Source organism: Netta rufina (genome assembly GCF_964035555.1).
Source record: "Netta rufina genome assembly, chromosome: 32".
Taxonomy (NCBI): Eukaryota; Metazoa; Chordata; class Aves; order Anseriformes; family Anatidae; genus Netta; species Netta rufina.
In genome coordinates, this window is record NC_140156.1 from 147,983 (window position 1) to 165,302 (window position 17,320).

At 59.7% G+C, this 17,320-nt stretch overlaps 1 protein-coding gene across 4 annotated transcripts in view; it reads left to right on the forward strand.

Moving 5' to 3' along the window:
• The window catches only part of WIZ (WIZ zinc finger), a 43,340-nt gene that overhangs the window by 20,268 nt on the left and 5,752 nt on the right, over positions 1-17,320 (forward strand). For 2 of the 4 annotated variants that reach the window (XM_084304047.1, XM_084304049.1), the window contains exons 3-7: positions 1,451-1,511; positions 3,525-6,064; positions 6,292-6,651; positions 15,683-15,853; positions 16,744-17,256. In XM_084304047.1, the coding sequence (XP_084160173.1) occupies positions 1,451-1,511; positions 3,525-6,064; positions 6,292-6,651; positions 15,683-15,853; positions 16,744-17,256 (3,645 nt within the window). Of the gene's footprint in view, positions 1-724; positions 874-1,450; positions 1,512-3,524; positions 6,065-6,291; positions 6,652-15,682; positions 15,854-16,743; positions 17,257-17,320 lie in introns of those variants that run through there. The other 2 variants (XM_084304050.1, XM_084304048.1) reach the window with 2 other exon arrangements.

Genomic DNA, 17,320 nt, shown 5'->3' on the forward strand with positions numbered 1-17,320 from the left:
GGTGGCCTGAATACCGCGTTCCCTGGGCCATCGCGCTCGGCTCGTGGCCTGCCGGCAGCAATCTGTGGAATAAACCCACTCTGCACGTGGTTGCATCAGTCAAGGAGGGGATGGAGGGCGGCTGGGGCTGGTGAGGCTCTCGCAGGCTGAGCCCGCAGACCTCTGCAGCAAAAAAAACACAAACATCTCTTTGGCCTGGCGTTTCCAAAGCATGCCCCGTGCCAGGACTTGCAGCTCTCTTCCTTCTCCCTCTCCTCTTTTTGCATTCAGCTTTCAAAGCTTTCCAGGCTGTTGGTTGGTGCGTGGTGGCTCAGAGCTGGGTGCCTTGGCTCTCCCCTCTCTCTGAGCGTGGTGTTTTGGGGCTGTGGAGCCCTCGCTCTCCTTCCCCGTGGCTCTCCCGGCTTTTTCCCCGGGGCAGCCCGTGACCCGAGACGCCGCTGAGGGTTTCCTCGTCCCGGGAGCAAGCTGCCTTGCTTGGGGCCAGACTGGGAGGAAGCGCTGGGGATTCACCCAGCTACGCCTCGGCTTCTCCAAGCTCCCCACGCAATAACGAGCGAGTCCCTGCTTTCCATACGGCCAGGGCGGGCAACGACACGTGGCTGGAGCAGGACAGGGGGAAAAACCAGCACCTGGGCTGTGCACAGCAGTAAAACAACGAGCAGCGAGACCCTGGTGAGCTGCCCTGAGCTCCACGGAGCCCGTGGCTGCTCCAGGAGTAAATCCTGAAGTCGGGGACAGCTGCCACCCTCTCCTGGGCATCGCGTGGCAGGGCAGCTCCCGGTGGCAGGGGGACAACATCGGCTCTGTAGCCACAACGTGCCGGCGAGTCTCGCTTGTGCCCGCTCCTCTCGCTGCTCACGATGGCTGGGCCAGGTAGGTTGGATCCGTGCGCCTTCCTTGGATGTCGCCGAAGGCTTTTCCCCCCCTTCTGCGGGGCTGAGCTGGGTGCATCTGAGGTTGGAGGCGTGTGACTTAGCACAGGAGCCAGCCCCGGGGTTAGCCCAGCTCCTCCAAGCCCCAGATGATGCTCGGCAGCGTCCTGGGCACCCAGAGGACCCAGGCTCGCCAGCCCCATGCGTGTAGAGCTGGTGGGTCGAGGTTTCTTTTGCAGGGAGGACAAAACCAACCCTGCCAGGCATCGCTCTGCTGAGCCGGGATGGCAGCAGCGCGGCCAGAGGCGTGCACATCTTCCCTGTAAACTGCTTAGCTGCAGGACCGATTATACATCAAATGGTCGCGCGTGGGATTAAACCCTCTTAAGTGTGGCTTGGAAATCCTCCCGTAATCCGGACCCGGCCGTAGGAGGGAAGGACGGGCAGCAGGAGCAGAGGGGGGTTTATCTGCTGGGAAAGCTTTGCTTTTTCTCGACGCAAAAAGCCACGTTTATTGCAAATCATGCTGGAGAAGCCTCGCTTGGGCACTGACCTTGGAGCTTTCCTCTCTGTTGCAGATGAGCCTGATCCTGCCCTCTCCGGTGCTGTCCCAGCCCCAGCTCACAGGACCGAACTCGGGTAAGTGCCCAGGGGATGTTGCAGAGCACCCAGCAGCCCATCTCCCCTTGCTGACAGCACTCAAAAAGCCCCAAAACGTCCACCTGGCTGTCCCCAGAGAGGCTCGTCCCACCGCCAAGGGTGTCACCAGGTCCCTCTAGAGCCAGCCAGCGCCTTCCCATCACTGCAGAGCGACGCCACCCCTCCGATGAGCCTCATTTCTCCACGTCCCACCAGCCCACCGGGCTTCTGCCCACCCCGTGTCACCCCTCGGAGCACCTCGGTTCCGCTTCGGGCTGTCCCCAGTGCGAGGGGACGAGGTGCTGGGAGGTGGGTGCTGGAATGGGGGTCCCCAAACTACTTAAGGGGTGTCCCAAACACCTCTGAGCAGGCAGGAGCAAGCAGATCTCGAGGTGACAGCCCAAGGCTCGTGCAGAGCAAAGGGCTGGGTCCCTCCTCGTGAGAACCACTCTCTCTTAGGCTGTTTGGCAATCCGGCCAATGCCCGGCACGTTTTAATGGGCTTATTTTAGTATCTGCTGTTGACTGATCCTTCCTGGGCCAGTGGTTTCCTTCGTGAGTTATTTTTAATACCGTTTGCAGGGTTTACAGTGCATATGGGAATCACATTTCCCTGATAGCACACCATGGACAATAGAGAGCCCGTCCTCCCGTCCACAGCAATTTCTCTCAAGTTCAAAAAAAAATAAAAATAAGGAAAGATTGGAGCTGGAAGGGCGAGCGCAGTGTTGTGGGAGAGTCGGTTAGCCACTAAACTTTGCTTTCTTGGAAATAAAGAGGTTTACAAAAAGATAGAGAGAGGGAAGCAGCACGGGAGGCGAGCGGAGCTGGCAGCGCTGCCGTGTCCAACAAAGGCGCTTTGTTCTCCCGGCGGCACAGCCTGACCCAGGAGGTGGTGTTTTAGAGCAGCTCCTCGCACGAGGTCTCGAGTCACTGGGCTCCTCCGGGTGCCGGGCTCCGCGGTCCAGCAGCTTTCTTCCCGGGGGATGGTTTGGCAGGGGGCAGGCACCGGGACGTGGCCTCGGGGGTTCTGCCGGCATCGGGCTTCTCGCTCCGGTCACGGTTTGAAGTCGTGGCTGCTCCTCAGGGAGGCTGGGGTGGCTGGGTTGTTTGGACCCCGGTTCAGAAGCCGAAATGTGGTGATTTGGTGCTGTTCGAGGCTCTTGGCTTCCCCAGCGAGCCTGCCACCACCCCGGTAGAGGGCCTTGGGGCTCCTGGAGGTCCCATCTCATCGCTGCTGGCCCCATACAGACGTCCCCAGTCCCTTGGGGCATCTTGGAGAACATCAAGCGCCTTCGTTGCAGCCTCTTGGCCCTGAGCGTGTCCCTTTTTCCTTCTGGAAGGAGCCTCCAAACCCCACGGAGGACTTTCAGGACTGCCCACGGGCACGCTTGGCCCCTTGGACCCAACGCATCCTTGGTGCTGTGGTGGTGCCGTGGGTTGGGTGCCGTGGGGCCACCCCGTGCCCCGTTGAGGCTCTTGTTCTCCAGGTGTTGGGGGTCTTGCTAGCTGTGGGGTCCTTGACGAGGGTTTGGGGAAGAACCACCTCGAATTAGTGTGGCTTTGGGGCATCTGCAACGGGGAAGACGGACGGATGGTGGTTGGCACTTCCCACTCGTGCTGCAGAGAGAGGGACTTGCATTTAACCATGGGAACAAATCGCCTTTTGGTCCCAGAGACCTTTGGTATGGTCCGTGTTGGCGTTTAGCTCTGGTTTTGTGCAGCTTCAGAGAGCTCGGTGGCCTGCTCTTTGGCTTGTTGGTACCAAACGTCAGCGCTAAGAGCAAAGATCCCCGGTGAGCTGGGTGGAAAGGCAAAAAGCTGCCCGAGCACGCGGCATCCCGAGGCGTTAGCAAGGGGAAAAGGGAAGGAGAAAGTGGGATGGAGCAAGGGAGAGGTGAGCTCTGGCCCCGTGTTGTGCCATAACGCCCCGGTTCCACGAGGGGCCCTTTGGAGGTTCCACGTTCCCGCTGTCCCGTTCACCAGCTAACGACTGTCAAAACTTATTTTGCAGCTCCACGGACGACGAGCATTTAGAGTTCCAGAAGGCTTTGTACAGAACGGACGCCAGGAGCTCCTTGGACCTGCGAAACATGACCGTGTCCGGCAGCGTGGCCTGGGACACCTCTGCCCTGGAGGCGAGAGTGGGCGACGGCAGAGAAGAAAGCACTTTAGAGAGACTCTCTGGCTTGAAGGACTCGAAGGACGCGCGGTGCGGGAAGGAGTCGGCGTTCGCAGTGGATCCCCAGGGTGTAAACACTGTGCAGGTGGATCCCGAGGAGCTGGAGAGCGACCCCGAGGAGCTGGACGCCGGCAAGGTGGCGGCGGAGATGCCCAGCCCTTGCGCGGGGGCACCCGTCGGTGGTGGGGAGGAGAAATACCTTACAAATGAACCAAAGCAACTTGAAGGCCTCAGCAAAGAGCACTTAGAGAAAAGCAAGAGGGGAATCCAGAGGGTCGACTGGATTTCCAGACCCAACAAAAGCCCGAGTCCTCACTACAAAGACGTGAGCAAGCCCACAGATGTAGCAACCAACATGCCCTTTCGGGGACAGGCTGTGCGTGAAGTGCCTCCTCCGCTGACTCCGACGGTGTTCCGAAAAACGCTCAACCCTGTCCTCGGCAAGTCCAAACCCCTGGAGAGCTCCTCGGCCCACAGGAAGGGGCTGGTGGTCGACTCGGATCTGGGCGAGATCGGCCCGCTCGGCGCGGCCGAGTGGACGATACAGAAGCCGGGCCTGCAGCTGGGCGCGGAGCTCGCCGTCGGCAAACAGTCCTGGACGGTGAATTCGGAGGACTCGGTGGAGAGGATCCCGCTGATGTCCCTGGAGCCCGCTCCCTGCAGCTCCTATGACGTTGAGATGCGGCCCTACGTGTGCAGCGTCTTGGTGGAGGAGCAGGGGAAGGAGGAGCTGGGCCCGGAGGAGGACCCGACGGTGTACACGTGCATCGAGTGCAGCATCTACTTCAAGAAGAAGGAACATTTGATGGATCACATGCTCCAGCATAACCGTGGACCAGGGAGGGACCAAGACAGGGATGCTTTGGGAGGGCAGTGTCAGTTCTGCTGCAACGAGTGCGGGTGGGCCTTCGGAGACCCCGCGTCCCTGGAGCAGCACAAGAGGCTCCACCAGGAATCCAGGGAAAAGATCATCGAGGAGATCCAGAAGCTGAACGAGTTCCCGGACGAGGGCCGGGAGGCCCGGCTGCAGTGCCCCAAGTGCGTCTTCGGCACAAACTCCTCCAAGATCTTTGTCCAGCACGCCAAGATGCACGTCAAGGAGAGGAAGGACCAAGGGGCGAAGAGCCTGAACCTCTTCGGGAGCACGGGCAGCGGAGAAATGCGGGACAGCCCCGTGCACGGCCTCTACAAACACTTCAAACCAAACGAGCACGTGCCCCTGCAGGTGCAGGTACCCCCTCACGGCAGCGGCAAAGGGCTCAGCACCTGCGTGCTCTGCAGCTTCCCGGCCCCCAACGAGAACATTCTCAAGGAGCACATGAAATACGCCCACTCCCACCTCTCCTGGGACGCGGAGCCCTACGAGGAAGACCCCAATCAGCCAGGAACGAGCCGAGATGCCTACAGCCCCGCCAGGCCGGGCCGCTTTGCGGAGACTGATTATTTCGGCAAAGCTGACCGGCTCTTCCCCCCGCCCCACCAGGAAGGCGCGTCCCAGTACGAAGCTGGTCACGGTTTTTCTCTAACTCACCCCAGACTCGAGAAGAGCAACGGGGCTAGCAAAAAGGACTACCAGTCGTCGGGGTTTCACGCCAGGAAGGCGGCTCCGTACGCCGCCCCCCATAAAAACCTGGGGCTGCCTGGCCTCTCCTCCGCCAAGTTCTATTCGCAGTTTGCTCTGCAGCAGCTGAAAAAAAAAGCGGCAGCTCGGCACCTCGAGGCTGAAGGCGACGGTCTCAGGAGCCACTCGACGGGGCTGGAGGACGTTAGGCACAAGTGGATGCTGATCAACGACATGGGGAGCGTGGAAGAGGAGATCTCCGTCACCCCGGACGCCGACTTGGCTGAGAGCAGAGGCATCAAACCCGTCACCATCCCTCAAGCCGCCTTGGACCTCAAGAGGACGTTCAGAGACACCCTGAAAGCCACGGACTCTTCGATAGCCTCGGAGGAGCAGCAGCACCAGCTGCGGATGATGGTGCCCCTCGTCCTGCTGGAGGAGGTGAACCCGCACCCCAAGGCAGCGAAGCGGCCCCGGGGGAAGCCCTTGAAGAAGAAAGCGGCGCTCCCGGCCCGGGATTTCGTGATGGAAGAGCCCCTTCCCTTGGATATGCTCCTGCTGGACTCTCCTCTGGAGGGTCCTCTGGAGCTCGACGACCTCTTGGACTCCGACTCGCCCATGCTGAAGAACGAGGAGAGGAAATGTCCCTACTGCCCCGATAGGTTTCACAACGGGATCGGGCTGGCGAACCACGTGCGGGGCCACCTCAACAGGGTGGGGGTGAGCTACAACGTCCGCCACTTCATCTCGGCAGAAGAAGTGAAAGCTATTGAGCAAAAATTTTCCTTCCAAAAGAAGAAGAAAAAAGGTAGTATGTATTCAATTCACCGTGCTTTCTATTTTCTTGGTTTTAATTGGTTGGGGTGCGGAGAAAAACCCCGCTGAGGATGGGTACGTATGGTGCTGTGGCCGGCCCGAACGGCAGCGGCCGCGGTGCGTTTCCCTGCCCCTGCCTGTCCCCCTCGCCGGGGGGAATAACGCCCCCCTGGAAGGCCCGGCCCCGGGTTTTAGCCGCTGACTCTGTCCTTCTTTCTGCAGTTGCCAACTTCGACCCCAGCACGTTCAGCCTGATGCGATGCGAGTTCTGCGGGGCCGGCTTCGACACGCGCGCGGGGCTCTCCAGCCACGCCAGGGCCCACCTGAGGGACTTTGGTATTACCAACTGGGAGCTCACCATCTCGCCCATCAACATCCTCAAGGAGCTGCTGGCCAACTCGGCGGAGCACCCGATGCTGCAGGCGGCGGTGGGAGCGGAGCCCTCGTCCCCCGGCCGAGAGGCGCACGGCTTCGTGCCCCGCAAGAGCATCACCCCCATGTCCGAGTGCAGCATTCCACGATCTCCTCTGTCCCCATTCCCTCCGTCCTGGGGAGATGAGTCCTTGCAGTCCTACAGAGACGGTGAGTGTCGCTCAGCAAGCCAGAAACCCTTTTGGCAACCCCAAGCCGGAGCCTCGCGTCTTTCTGCTGGGTCTGGTCCTGCTTTTGGGCAGCAGATGGAAACGTGGGAGCCGAAAGATCTCGAGGGGTGCATGGGGAGGGATTGCCTCCTGCCTGGGGGCTGTGCTGGGGTGCTCGGGCTTTGTCACGTGAAAAGCGTCGTGTTTAGGTTTCCATCGGCGAAAGCTGGAGGGTTGGTGTGTTGGCAAAGCACGTTGGGGTGTTGGCAAATCGTGGCTGCCCTCCTTTTTGGCCATGCAGAGGGCAGCAGGAGCTGTGCTCGCCCCTGGGCTGCTCGTTTTCGGTGAGCGCGTGTTACTGCGGGGGGAGGTGGTAAATCCTGGGTTTGGGTCTGAGCCGGTCTCCTTCCACCAGGGGAGCTCCAAACGGTTCTCACGGGAGCGTTGGTTTCAGGGCAGCGGCCATCCCAAACAGCTCGCGGGTTTCCCTGCGAGGTGCCAAAAAACTGACTTTGCACAAAGTCTTTGCAACAGCAGCATCCTTCCAAGGATGGAAAACTTGCACATGAGGAAAAAGTAACTCTGGGCATTCCATTACCACCTCCGGATACCTGCCGCTTCTGGTGGGGTCTTTAAGTCCTCGAAGCTTGTTCAGGTTCTGCTCAGCACAATCCTGCGTTAGCTTCTCGCTGCAGGGACGTTTTCTGTCTTTAATTGAAATATCCAAAAGCCTGGAATCCCGGCTCTTCAGACTGCTCCGCCTGCCTGGTGGCTCTTTGGAATGAGTCTCGACCAGAATGAACGCAAATAAAAACACGAACGAACCCAGGCTCTCTTTTCTTGGCATGGCAGACCCTGGGAGATCAATAGCTCCAAGCCCAGGGGAGCAGCTGATGCCAACCAGAGGCTTTTTGGAGGGCTCTGCTGGGTTTCTGCTGCCAGTGGCTGGATGCTGTTGCTGCCCTTGATTATCACTCAGTGATTGCTGGGTCTGCCAGTGCCCAAAATTCACTGGCACGAGCCGTTAGAGATAGGGCTGCTGTTGAAAAGGCTCGGGGTTTAGTAGAGGTGGAAGGTGGAAACGTCTCGGTGAAGAAAGAGTGCGGCCACCTTCCCCAGCAAACCCCTCGTAGGGAAGGAGGTTAACGCGATCCTTAACGTGGTGCAACGAATATCAAATGTCCCCAACGGTAAGAAGGAGGAGAAAAAAAAAAAAGAGCATGGGAGCATGTCTTGAAATCTGATCTTGCTTATCGGTTCAAGCAACGTCACTCAACTTTTCAGCATGTGATGCTGGCACGGGGCTGGGAACATCTCCCACTCCTTTCTGTGCCCAGCTCTGGTTGCCTCGAAATGCCAGCTGGCTGAAACCTAACGCCAAGTCACCGGAGAGGGGGTCAAACCCCAAGGGAAACGGTGAAATCTGCTCCTCGCTCCGGCGCTTTGTACCTGGTGGTTGCGCGGGGTCATCCCCCTGCAAAATGATGGGGCAGGGGGAGAAAAGCCCACCCTGTCAGGCACGGGATGGACGGGGGTTCGATGGGGGAAATCCGGCTGAGAATCGTCTGGCCACAAAGGTAAAAGGAGGGAACTGGAGCTTGACTTTGGCACAGGTCAGTTTAAACCCGTGTGAGATTGGAAAACACAGAGCAGGAGTTCAAAGCCACTTCTAAACAGCACTCCTGGGTTTGCTCGCTCTGAATTTCCTTGCAAGTCGCGTCTTTGGGAGCAAATGTGAAGAAAATGGGTAAATCAAGTGAGAAAAAAACCCTCTGGTTAGGACTGTGCCGGGCTTGGTGAGCTGTTGTGCAACCGAGGCATGCAGGCGGATCCCTTGGAGATATTGATCAGTGCGAAGGGTGAGCTTTTGTATTTAAATCCGCTCCTGAGAGGGCTGAAACACCTGGCCCAAGCTGTGGGGAAGCTGCTGCCCTCCCGGGGCAAGAGAAATTCCTGGAGATCAGCAGCCTGCTGCAGCCCTCTGGTGCTGGGCGGTTTTTCAGCAGCACTTCCTAAGAGCACAGGACCTGGCGATCCCCAAATTTTGGGCGTCAAGCAAGCGGGGCAGGAGGCTGCCTGGGCTGGGATCTTTTCCCAGAGCTTTGGCAGGAAAAAAAAGAAAAGTGTGTGGCCACTGGAAGCGAGGTTGGGTGACTCGGGAGGGCTGCAGGGACGCTCTTTGACTTTGTAGGGAGAAAATTTGGGCGACCAAAGCTCAAATAGGGTTGCAGTTGGCCACTACAGTGCAGGACAATAAACAGTTTTGTTTTTTTTTGTTTTAATGTGCTACTGCTGGTCCTCCTTTTGCTGTTGCCGTCAGCCCCTTACTTGATGAGGTTGGTCAAATGGTGGGCAGAGCAGGGGCGTTCGACGTCGTCTTTGTGACATTGATGATGGGTCCTGGGACACCCGGTGCCCTGACCGTGACTACAGAAACGATAAACTCTCTGCCAACCCCAAATTTGTGTGGGATTTGCTGCTCCAGCTGGATGCAAATCGGGACCTGCTGGCACCCCAGGGTATTCGGAGAGCTGGCTGGTGTCACGGCACCGAGCCTGCCGGCGGCGTGGAAGAATTTTGGGCAACGCTCTCGGACGTGGGGGTTGAAGTCTCTTAGCGAGGCGCGTGGAGATGGCTCGCTGCGAGTTGAACCCCTCCTTGTTTTGCTTTGAGCCTGAAGCAGCTCCTTCAGGCCGAGCTGAGAGCGTCTGTCGCAACCGATTGAAGAACGGAGCGGCGCTCGTGGCGGTGCAATATTTATTCAACTCTTGCTCCGGCCGCAGAAAAGCAGCTGAGCAAACAGTTACGGAGTTGTGGGTGGAGGTGGGGGGTGACGGGCGTGCAGCGGGAGGATTTCGGGCTGGTCGTGAGCCCACCTGTCCCCGTGTCTGTGCGAATCACTTGTGGGATGTTTGAGCACTGAGAGCTCAAGCGAACTCCTCGTGGGTCTTGGCGGCCACGTGGAAATCTCAACCGCTGTTCTTTAAGCCTTAGCACTCCTTGCTTGTGTTTTATGCTAATTCCATAATTATTAGATGGTTTTAAGGACTATTAACGAGACACGGGCCGGCAGCAAGCTATGGTGGCAGGCAGGGAAGCAGGGATCCACAGTGCCTGCGTTGGGAGCGAGTTTCACGGCGCAGCCCGGCGCGGTGTTTGCAGGATGGCACAGCCGGCTCTGCGCTGGCACGCGCCCGGCACACAGCACGAAGAGCCCGTCTGGCAGCAGCTCGGTGCCTTTCCAGACAGCAGCAGCCCTCCCAAATCAGCAGCGAGCTGCCGGGGATGGAGGACGCGTGGCGCCGCCGGGACGTGCCGACCGCTCGCGGCTCGGCACCTGCAGGCTGCGAAGCGCCGCCTGCTTCCTTCCTGAGCGCTGCCAAGCGAGGAGCACGAGCTGCCAAAAGCTTTCTGCCTGCCTTGCAAGATGCATCTCGAGCTGGTGGTGTTCGAAAGCGGCTCTGCGGTAGGCTCTCGGCTGAAACCCCCCCCCCGTTGTGCCAAAATCCCCTTTTTTGGGGAGCATTGTCTTGAGCCGTTTCCCGGTTTGGCTGCGGTTTGTGGTTTCTAACTGGGGGTGCGAAGGGAAACGAAGGTGGAGGGCTCTGCTCTGCTCTGCTCTGCTCTGCTCTGCTCTGCTTTGCTTTCTGCAGCCCGGGGAGCAGTTCGATGAGCACGGCTGCGTTCATGCAACCAAATCACCGCCGCGCCGTGCGTCAGCAGCCCCTGGGATGGTTTTGGTGCTCTCGGGGCACCAAAGAGCACCCGGAGCTGCCTGCGGGTGGGATGCGCAGCCAAACCGAAGAGCAGTGTTGGGAAAGGGTTTGGCTGTGGGTTTGACAGCTCCCCTCCTGGCCAGCAGAGCGTGAGAGGTGGGTGGCTGCTGCCGGTCTCGCACACGTGGCTGCTTCTCTAAAAAGCCAGCCTTTAAGCAAAACCAAGAGGCAAAGGGAGGAAGTAGGTGTTTGGCTCTGTGGCTAGAACCTGAACTTGGCCGCGAAGGTCAGAATTGGGTGCTGGGTGTCTGGGTGGGAGCAAAAACAGGATGCTGAGAGACGTTGGGGGACCCCAGGGGTCACCCTCGTTCCCTCCTGCTGCCGTACCCATTTAATGCCCCGTTATGCCCAGGTTGCCCACCTGGTGGACAGAGGTGGTTGATGTGTTTTTTTCTTGGCTTTTAGCAAAGCTTTTGAGACTCTCTCGGTCCCCTTCTGGAGAAGATGTCCAGCTCAATGCAGACACGATGCGATGGGTGAGGAGCTCCAAGGGTTGTGCTCAATGGGGCAATGCATCCGGCTGGTGGTGCTCCCCGGGGCTTGATTTTGGGGCCATTTTTTTTAATTTAAAAAAATAAAAAAGCTGAGGATACTTGGTGGTTGAGTTGGGAGATGAGAGGGAGGTGCTGAGCCATCTGGTGACAGGACGCGAGCTGGTTTGGGGCTCAAAGCTGTATCAGGGAGGTTGGATATTAGGAAAAAGTTCTTCCTGGCGGGGTGTTTGGGCACTGGACGGGCTCCCCAGAGATGCGGTCGTGGCCCCAAACCTGCTGCTGTACCAGAAGGGTCCGGACAACGCTCCGAGACAAAGGGTTTAACCCTCGGGCTGCCCAGGAACTGGACGTGATCCTTGGGGTCCCTTCTGACTCGGGACATTGAAGCTTTCCGTGCCTCGAGTTGCCTTCAGCCCCTTCCCAGACACTCGGAGAAAATAATCCTTCCAAGAGAGCATTTCTCCGCTTCCTTCCAAACACAACACACAAAGCATACCGAATTCCTCCCAGCGATGACTAGCACCGCTGGCCGGGCCAGATGTCTTTTGGGGTTATTTCCCAGTAGACCCGAACAATTTCCTTCATCTCGCTGGCCTGGAGGCGTTTCGCAAACTGCTTCGGTTCTCCCTGTTCCGTTCCCGACAGTGGCTCCGTCCTTATCTCCCTACATCCCAGATTTCTGCATTTATTATGCACTTTTTGTGCTCTTCTTTCTGTATACTCCTATACAGCGTTCTGCTCCATGGTTTTGTTGTCTTTTCAGCCAACAAAATCTCTGCCCTGGTGAGCCAGTCATCAGCACTGACCCCCACCCATTTGGGAGCAGGTTGGATTTGGGGTTTTTCCCCCCTCCAGATCTTTTTATATATTTTTTTTTTGGTCTGGCACTGGTTTTCCTCGTTCTCCAGGCGCTGGCTCCAACCCGCGTTTGGGGGCTCCTTCCAGGGGACAACCGAGGGAAAAGGGAGAGGGGCTGAGCGTCAGGGGCTGCAAAATTCATTTTAGGGGTGTCAGTGGGGGCTGCAACGGGGTCTGCTCAGAGCCTCGAGTAGGCACGGCCCTCCCCAGCCTCTTGGATTCCTCCCTCCAGCTCTTCTCATCCTGGGCGTGAGAACCGGCGTGGCCGGGGCCAGGAGATGGTCCTGGTTTTGTGGGATCCGGGATGGGGACACACAAACATTCCCTGCGAACCCAGCCACACCAGTTCAGGCTGCAAAACCACAGGGTTTTGTGCACAGAGCATGAGGGTGGTCGTCTCCCAGAGGAGCCCCTAAGAGACGATTTCTTCCCCCAGCACACCTGAGGCTGGAAGAAGACATTTATAAACTTTTTTTGGAGCCTCCTTTCCTCCTTTTCGCTTTGATTTGAGCCCAAAGACCTCAGCAGTAGCTCTGGTTTCCATTCCGAGCATTGCTTTCTCTCGTTAATCGTGGTCCCTGCGCTGCAAAAGGGAAGAAAAGAAATCAAAACGGCTCGAGCTCTGCGGCCGGGGTCTCGCGTCCTGCTCGTCCCATGGTGGCCGCGTTAATTGCAGGTGAATGGAGGCCAGAAAAAACCTTCTGGAGCTCTGTGCCTGACCCCAGACGCACGTGAGGCCAACTTCAAAGCCACCTCTGGCCCTTCAGGGCCGCGTCACGTTGGGTTTGGAGGGGATGGAGGTGACAAGACCCCTGTCCCCACAGGGCAGCTCTCCTCCTGTGCTGGCCTTTCTGAGCCGTGTCCCCTCGCTCTTGTTCCGTGCCCACCCACTGCCTGCCCTACTTTCTGCTGTCTTTTGATTCTTTTCTTGAGTTTTAGGTTACCGAAAAGTTCCCGTTGGCCTCCTGCTTCGCTTCCCTCCTTCCCCTGTGTGGGGGAATTGCCCTCGGTGCCATCTTTTCTCCCGGGCTCTGCAGATTTCTGGTGGATTTCGATGTGCGGTGCCGCCGCCGAGCAGAGGGAAGCTGTACTCTGGTTTCTAGCCCAGATTTCGGCTCCGTTTTCACCCAAACCGGGCTACGGCCAGGGAAGAGAGGGTGTGAAACCCCTCAGCCAGGTCTTTCCGTGGTTGCTTTTTCAGGCTGTGGGGCCAAGTTGGGGCAACAAACAGAACAAAACCGATTTTCTGGAGTCCGTGGGATATCGGCTGCTGCTGTGAGCTTTTCTCTCCCCTATTCTGAGGGGAAACGTGGCGCCTCAGCACCCAAAATCTGCCCAAACAACACCCCTGGTGTCATTACAACCCAAAGCCCAGAGCCTCTGAGGGGCTCTCAGCTCATTTCGGTGGGCTTTGAAACTTCCTAAAACCTCAGGAGCTGCCCCGCTTTGTTTTTTATTTTATTATTTTTTACCCTGACAGAAGCTGGCGGCGTTTCGTCTGCTTTTTAAGCTTTTTAAGCACTTGGTAAAGTCTTCTGGTGCCAACACAAGTGGGAATTTGAACCTCTAAAAGCTTCCCCGTGCTGAAAAACCGAGCATCCAGCTCTGGGTTTATTTTAGCTGTGGCTCTCGCGGGTGCTCCCCTCTTGGGTTGGTTTCTTTTGGTTTTGTTTGCGGTGTAATTTCAGGCAAAATCTGCAGGTTTTGGGTCCAGCTCCTGCGAGGTAAGGGCTGCCCGCGCTGCCCTGCGTGCTCCCGTTCCTCCGCCTGCCTCCCGAATTCGTGGTGCTCTGGGCCCCTCTGGCTGTCGTTGGGCTGCGTAGCTCCACTGCTGCCAAAAATTGGCTTTTTGAGCTTTTTTTTTTCCCCACAGGGGAAAACTGATTTTTTAATGTTTATTTTGAATCTTTAATTCTTATTTTTTATAGGCCTGGGCTCCCTTCTCCCACCACCTGCTGTGCTTTTGGGATCATTTTTGCCTAAAGCCCGAGGTTCTCAGCAGGCAGGGGTAGCACTTGGTGGTGTGGTGGCGGATTGAAATTTTCAATTTTTATTTTTATTTTTTGGTTTTCAGAGAGACTTTGCTGCTGTTCCTTAAGTTTTGGACTTGTGGTTACGCATTATTTGTGTGGATGGGGGGCGGCAGTGCCTTAGGACATGGCTGCTGGCCCTGGACCCCTTTTACCAGGGGGGCAAAATTACCTTATTTTAATTTAATTTAATTATTATTATTTATTTTTTTTTAACCAGGGGGACAAAATTACCCCTTTTACTGGGGGCAAATTACCGGGGGGGGGGGGGGCTGTGGGGCAGGAAAGGCCGCGGTGTGAGGGGGGCACGGGGCTGGGCCTCGGCCTGTGCGTGGGGGCAGTGAGGTCCCTGGGGGGAGAGCAGGGTTGGGGGGGGTCCCCGCTTTGTGGGGGGGGGATCCCTGCCGTGGGGGGGGTCCTCCCTTTGTGGGTGTGTGTGGGGGGGTCCCTGCTGTGTGGGGAGGGCCCCCCATCGTGTGGGGATCCCCTCTTCACGTGAGGGGGTCTGTGCTGGTCCCTGCTTCTTGGGTGTGCTTGTGGGGGGTCCCCCCTTTTTGTGTCTGGGGGGGTCCCCCTTAGTGTGTATGTGGGGGTCCCCTTTTTCTGTGGGGGTCCCCTTCGTGCACAGGGGAGTCCCCCCTGTTTTTTTTTGGGGGGGGTCCCTTTGTTTTTTATGGGGGCTCCCCCTGTTTTTGGGGGGGGTTCCCCCTGTTTTATGGGGGCTGCTCCCCCTGTTTTTGGGGCGCTCCTCCTCTTCTTTATGGGGGCTCCCCCTGTTTTATGGGGGCTCCCTTTTGTTTTTTATGGGTTTCCCCCCCCGTTTTATGGGGGCTCCCCCTGTTTTGGGGGGCGCTCCCCCTCTTTTTTATGGGGCTCCCCCTGTTTTTATGGGGTATCCCTTTTGTTTTTTATGGGGCTCCCCCTGTTTTTGGGGGTGCTCCCCTGTTTTTACGTGCCCCCCCCCCCCTATTTTTCGGGCCCCTCTCCCTCCCCCGCTCGATGTCTCGGCGCTCCCCTCGGCGGGCGCGGCCTTGAGGCCGGCCCGGGCCCCGCTCGGCGCTCGGCTGCGGGGCCTGGCGGCCGCCCCGCATGTGCCGGAGCCAAGATGGCGGCCTCCACCTCCTCGCCGCCCAAAGTGACAAAAGCGGCGGCGGCGCCGCGGCCCCGGGACCGGGAGCGGGGCGGGGAGGGCGACCCCGGGCCCGAGGCGCCCCCCGAGCCCGGTGAGCGCCCCCCGGCCCCTTCCCGCGCCCCCTCCCCCCGGCAGCGCCGAGCCCGGGCCCGCCCGCGGCCCCCCCCCCCGCCCCCTCCCGTCCCCTCCCCGCCGCCGCCGCCGCCCCGGGCCCGGCCCCGCCGCCGCTCTCGGCCCCGCCGCGGGGCCCGGGCCCGGTCGGGGAGCCCCGGAGCCGGCCGCCCCCGCCCGGCCGCCGCTCTCCTTTGTCCTCAGCCGCCGCTTTGTGCCGCACGGGGCCCCCGGCGACCCCCCCGGGCTCGGCCTTCGCGGCCGGCACCGGCTCCCGGTGGCTCCCGGGGCCGGGCCCGGGCGGCTCCGTGCCCGTTCTGCCCCCCCCAGGCCGGCAGGAGAGCCTCGGCCGTGCCCCGGCGCCGTCCCCGCTGTAGGAAGCATCGCCCCGTGCCCCCCGCCGCAGCCCCGAACCCCCCCAGAGCCCTCCCGGAGCCCTCCCGGGGCCACCGGCGGCTCCGTATCCCCCCCGGGGGAGCTGTCACCGGCCCCGTGAGCTCCCGAGGGCCGCTGGCATCTCTCAGCCCCCCCCCCGCCGGGGCGTTGGGACCCTTTTCTCCTTTTTTCCCCCCCCCCGGTGTCACCCCAACGTTACCGTCTCCCCGCCCTGACGGTCTCCTTCTCTTGGCAGTCCTGGCCCCGGAGGAGGAGGAGTTGGTGGCCATGGAGGTGGGCTCGCCGCCGCCGCCGCTGCCGAAGAAAAGCGCTCCCGCCGGGCAGCTGGAGCAGCCCCCGAGCAGGATAGGGACCAAACTGTCTCCTGAGCCGCCCGGGAGCAAGCCAGAGCCTCAGGACTCCAAATGTGAGTTACCTCCCCCCCCCTGCGCCCGGCCGCTCGCTGTCTCTGTCCTCTGGGGGGGGAAATCGGCCTCGCTGGGGGCTTCACGGCAAGGAAACGGCGTGGAGGATCCAGCCTCCGGCTGCAGCCTCTCAGAGGTGGGCTGGGAGCTGCTTCAGGGCTCGTGGCTCTGTGTCTTCCACGAGCTGTGGCCTTCCTGAGGTTGTTTTGGCTCGGCGAAGCGAGCTGAGGTGCTGAGCATCTCACCTCAGGGCTCGGCCCAGCCCCGCAGCGTCCGTGGCGCCCCGAATTTGGGGACGTTGCTCACCAAACTCGAGGCGTGGTGCCCCAAACTCAGGGAGGTGCTGTTGGAGGCTGTCAGAAATCAGGAGGGAGGTGCAGCTCCCCACCCGGGAGGGTTTTTGGGCCTCTTTGCTGAATTCCCTCTGGAAGAGGTTGGCCAAGTTGTGCTCCTGTGTTGTTAACTGAAGCCTCCAGCAGCTCCCCAGGACCAGCACGCGTCCTTGTCGTCCTCAGCCCACCTCGGTCAGTCCCTTTGGCCCTTTCGGTGCTTCTGGTGCCCAAAACAGCTCTGTGTGGTGATGAGCTGCACTCGAGGTCCCCTCCCTGCCAGCTTTTGGAGCCTGCCAGCAACAGGGCAGGGGCAGGGCTTTCAAAATCACGTCCCAGAGCATCCCCACCAGCCTTTAGCAGGGAGAGCAGCAGAGCTGCGTGCACGAGCAGCGCGTTTGGTCCCCCCGAGCTCTCCTCTCCCTTCTCCGCTCCATTCCTGGCGTCCCAGGGGTGAGCAGAGAGCCTGGAGGTGGGAGATGAGGGCTCGGACAGCCCCCGCTGACCGTGTCGAGCCCTGACTCCCTCTCTTTTCTCTTTTTTTTTTTCCCCTCTCCCCGCAGCCCAGAACCTGACGACGTGCGAGGTGTGCGGCGCCTGCTTCGAAACCCGCAAGGGCCTCTCCAGCCACGCTCGCTCGCACCTGCGGCAGCTCGGCGTGGCCGAGTCGGAGAGCAGCGGGGCCCCCATCGACCTGCTCTACGAACTGATGAAGCAGAAGGGCAAGCCCGACGGCAGCCCCATGCCTCCCGGCCTCCTCAAGAAATCCGGCTCCCCCAAGGAGGGGGCGGCGGGCTCCCCCCGGCCCGCGCTCCTGGCGCTCGGCAAGGGCGGCGGCGGCGGCGAGCGCCCGCCCGACGGCCCCGTCAACAAAGCCATCAAATCCCCCCCCGGCTTCTCCAAAAGCCTCTCGCAGCCGGGCTCCCCAATCCTCAAGAAGGTGCCGTCAGCGCTCTCGGGGTCCCCCTCCCCGAAAAACCCCGAGGACAAGAGCTCCAAGCTCGCGCTGAGCCCCCTGCAGAGCTCCCCGAAGGCGCAGTGGCCGCAGGCGGATGAGGAAGGACCTCTCAATTTGAGTGAGTCTCTTTTTTTTATTCTTCCTCTTTATTTTTTTATTTTTTTTTTACCGTCAGGGTTTCC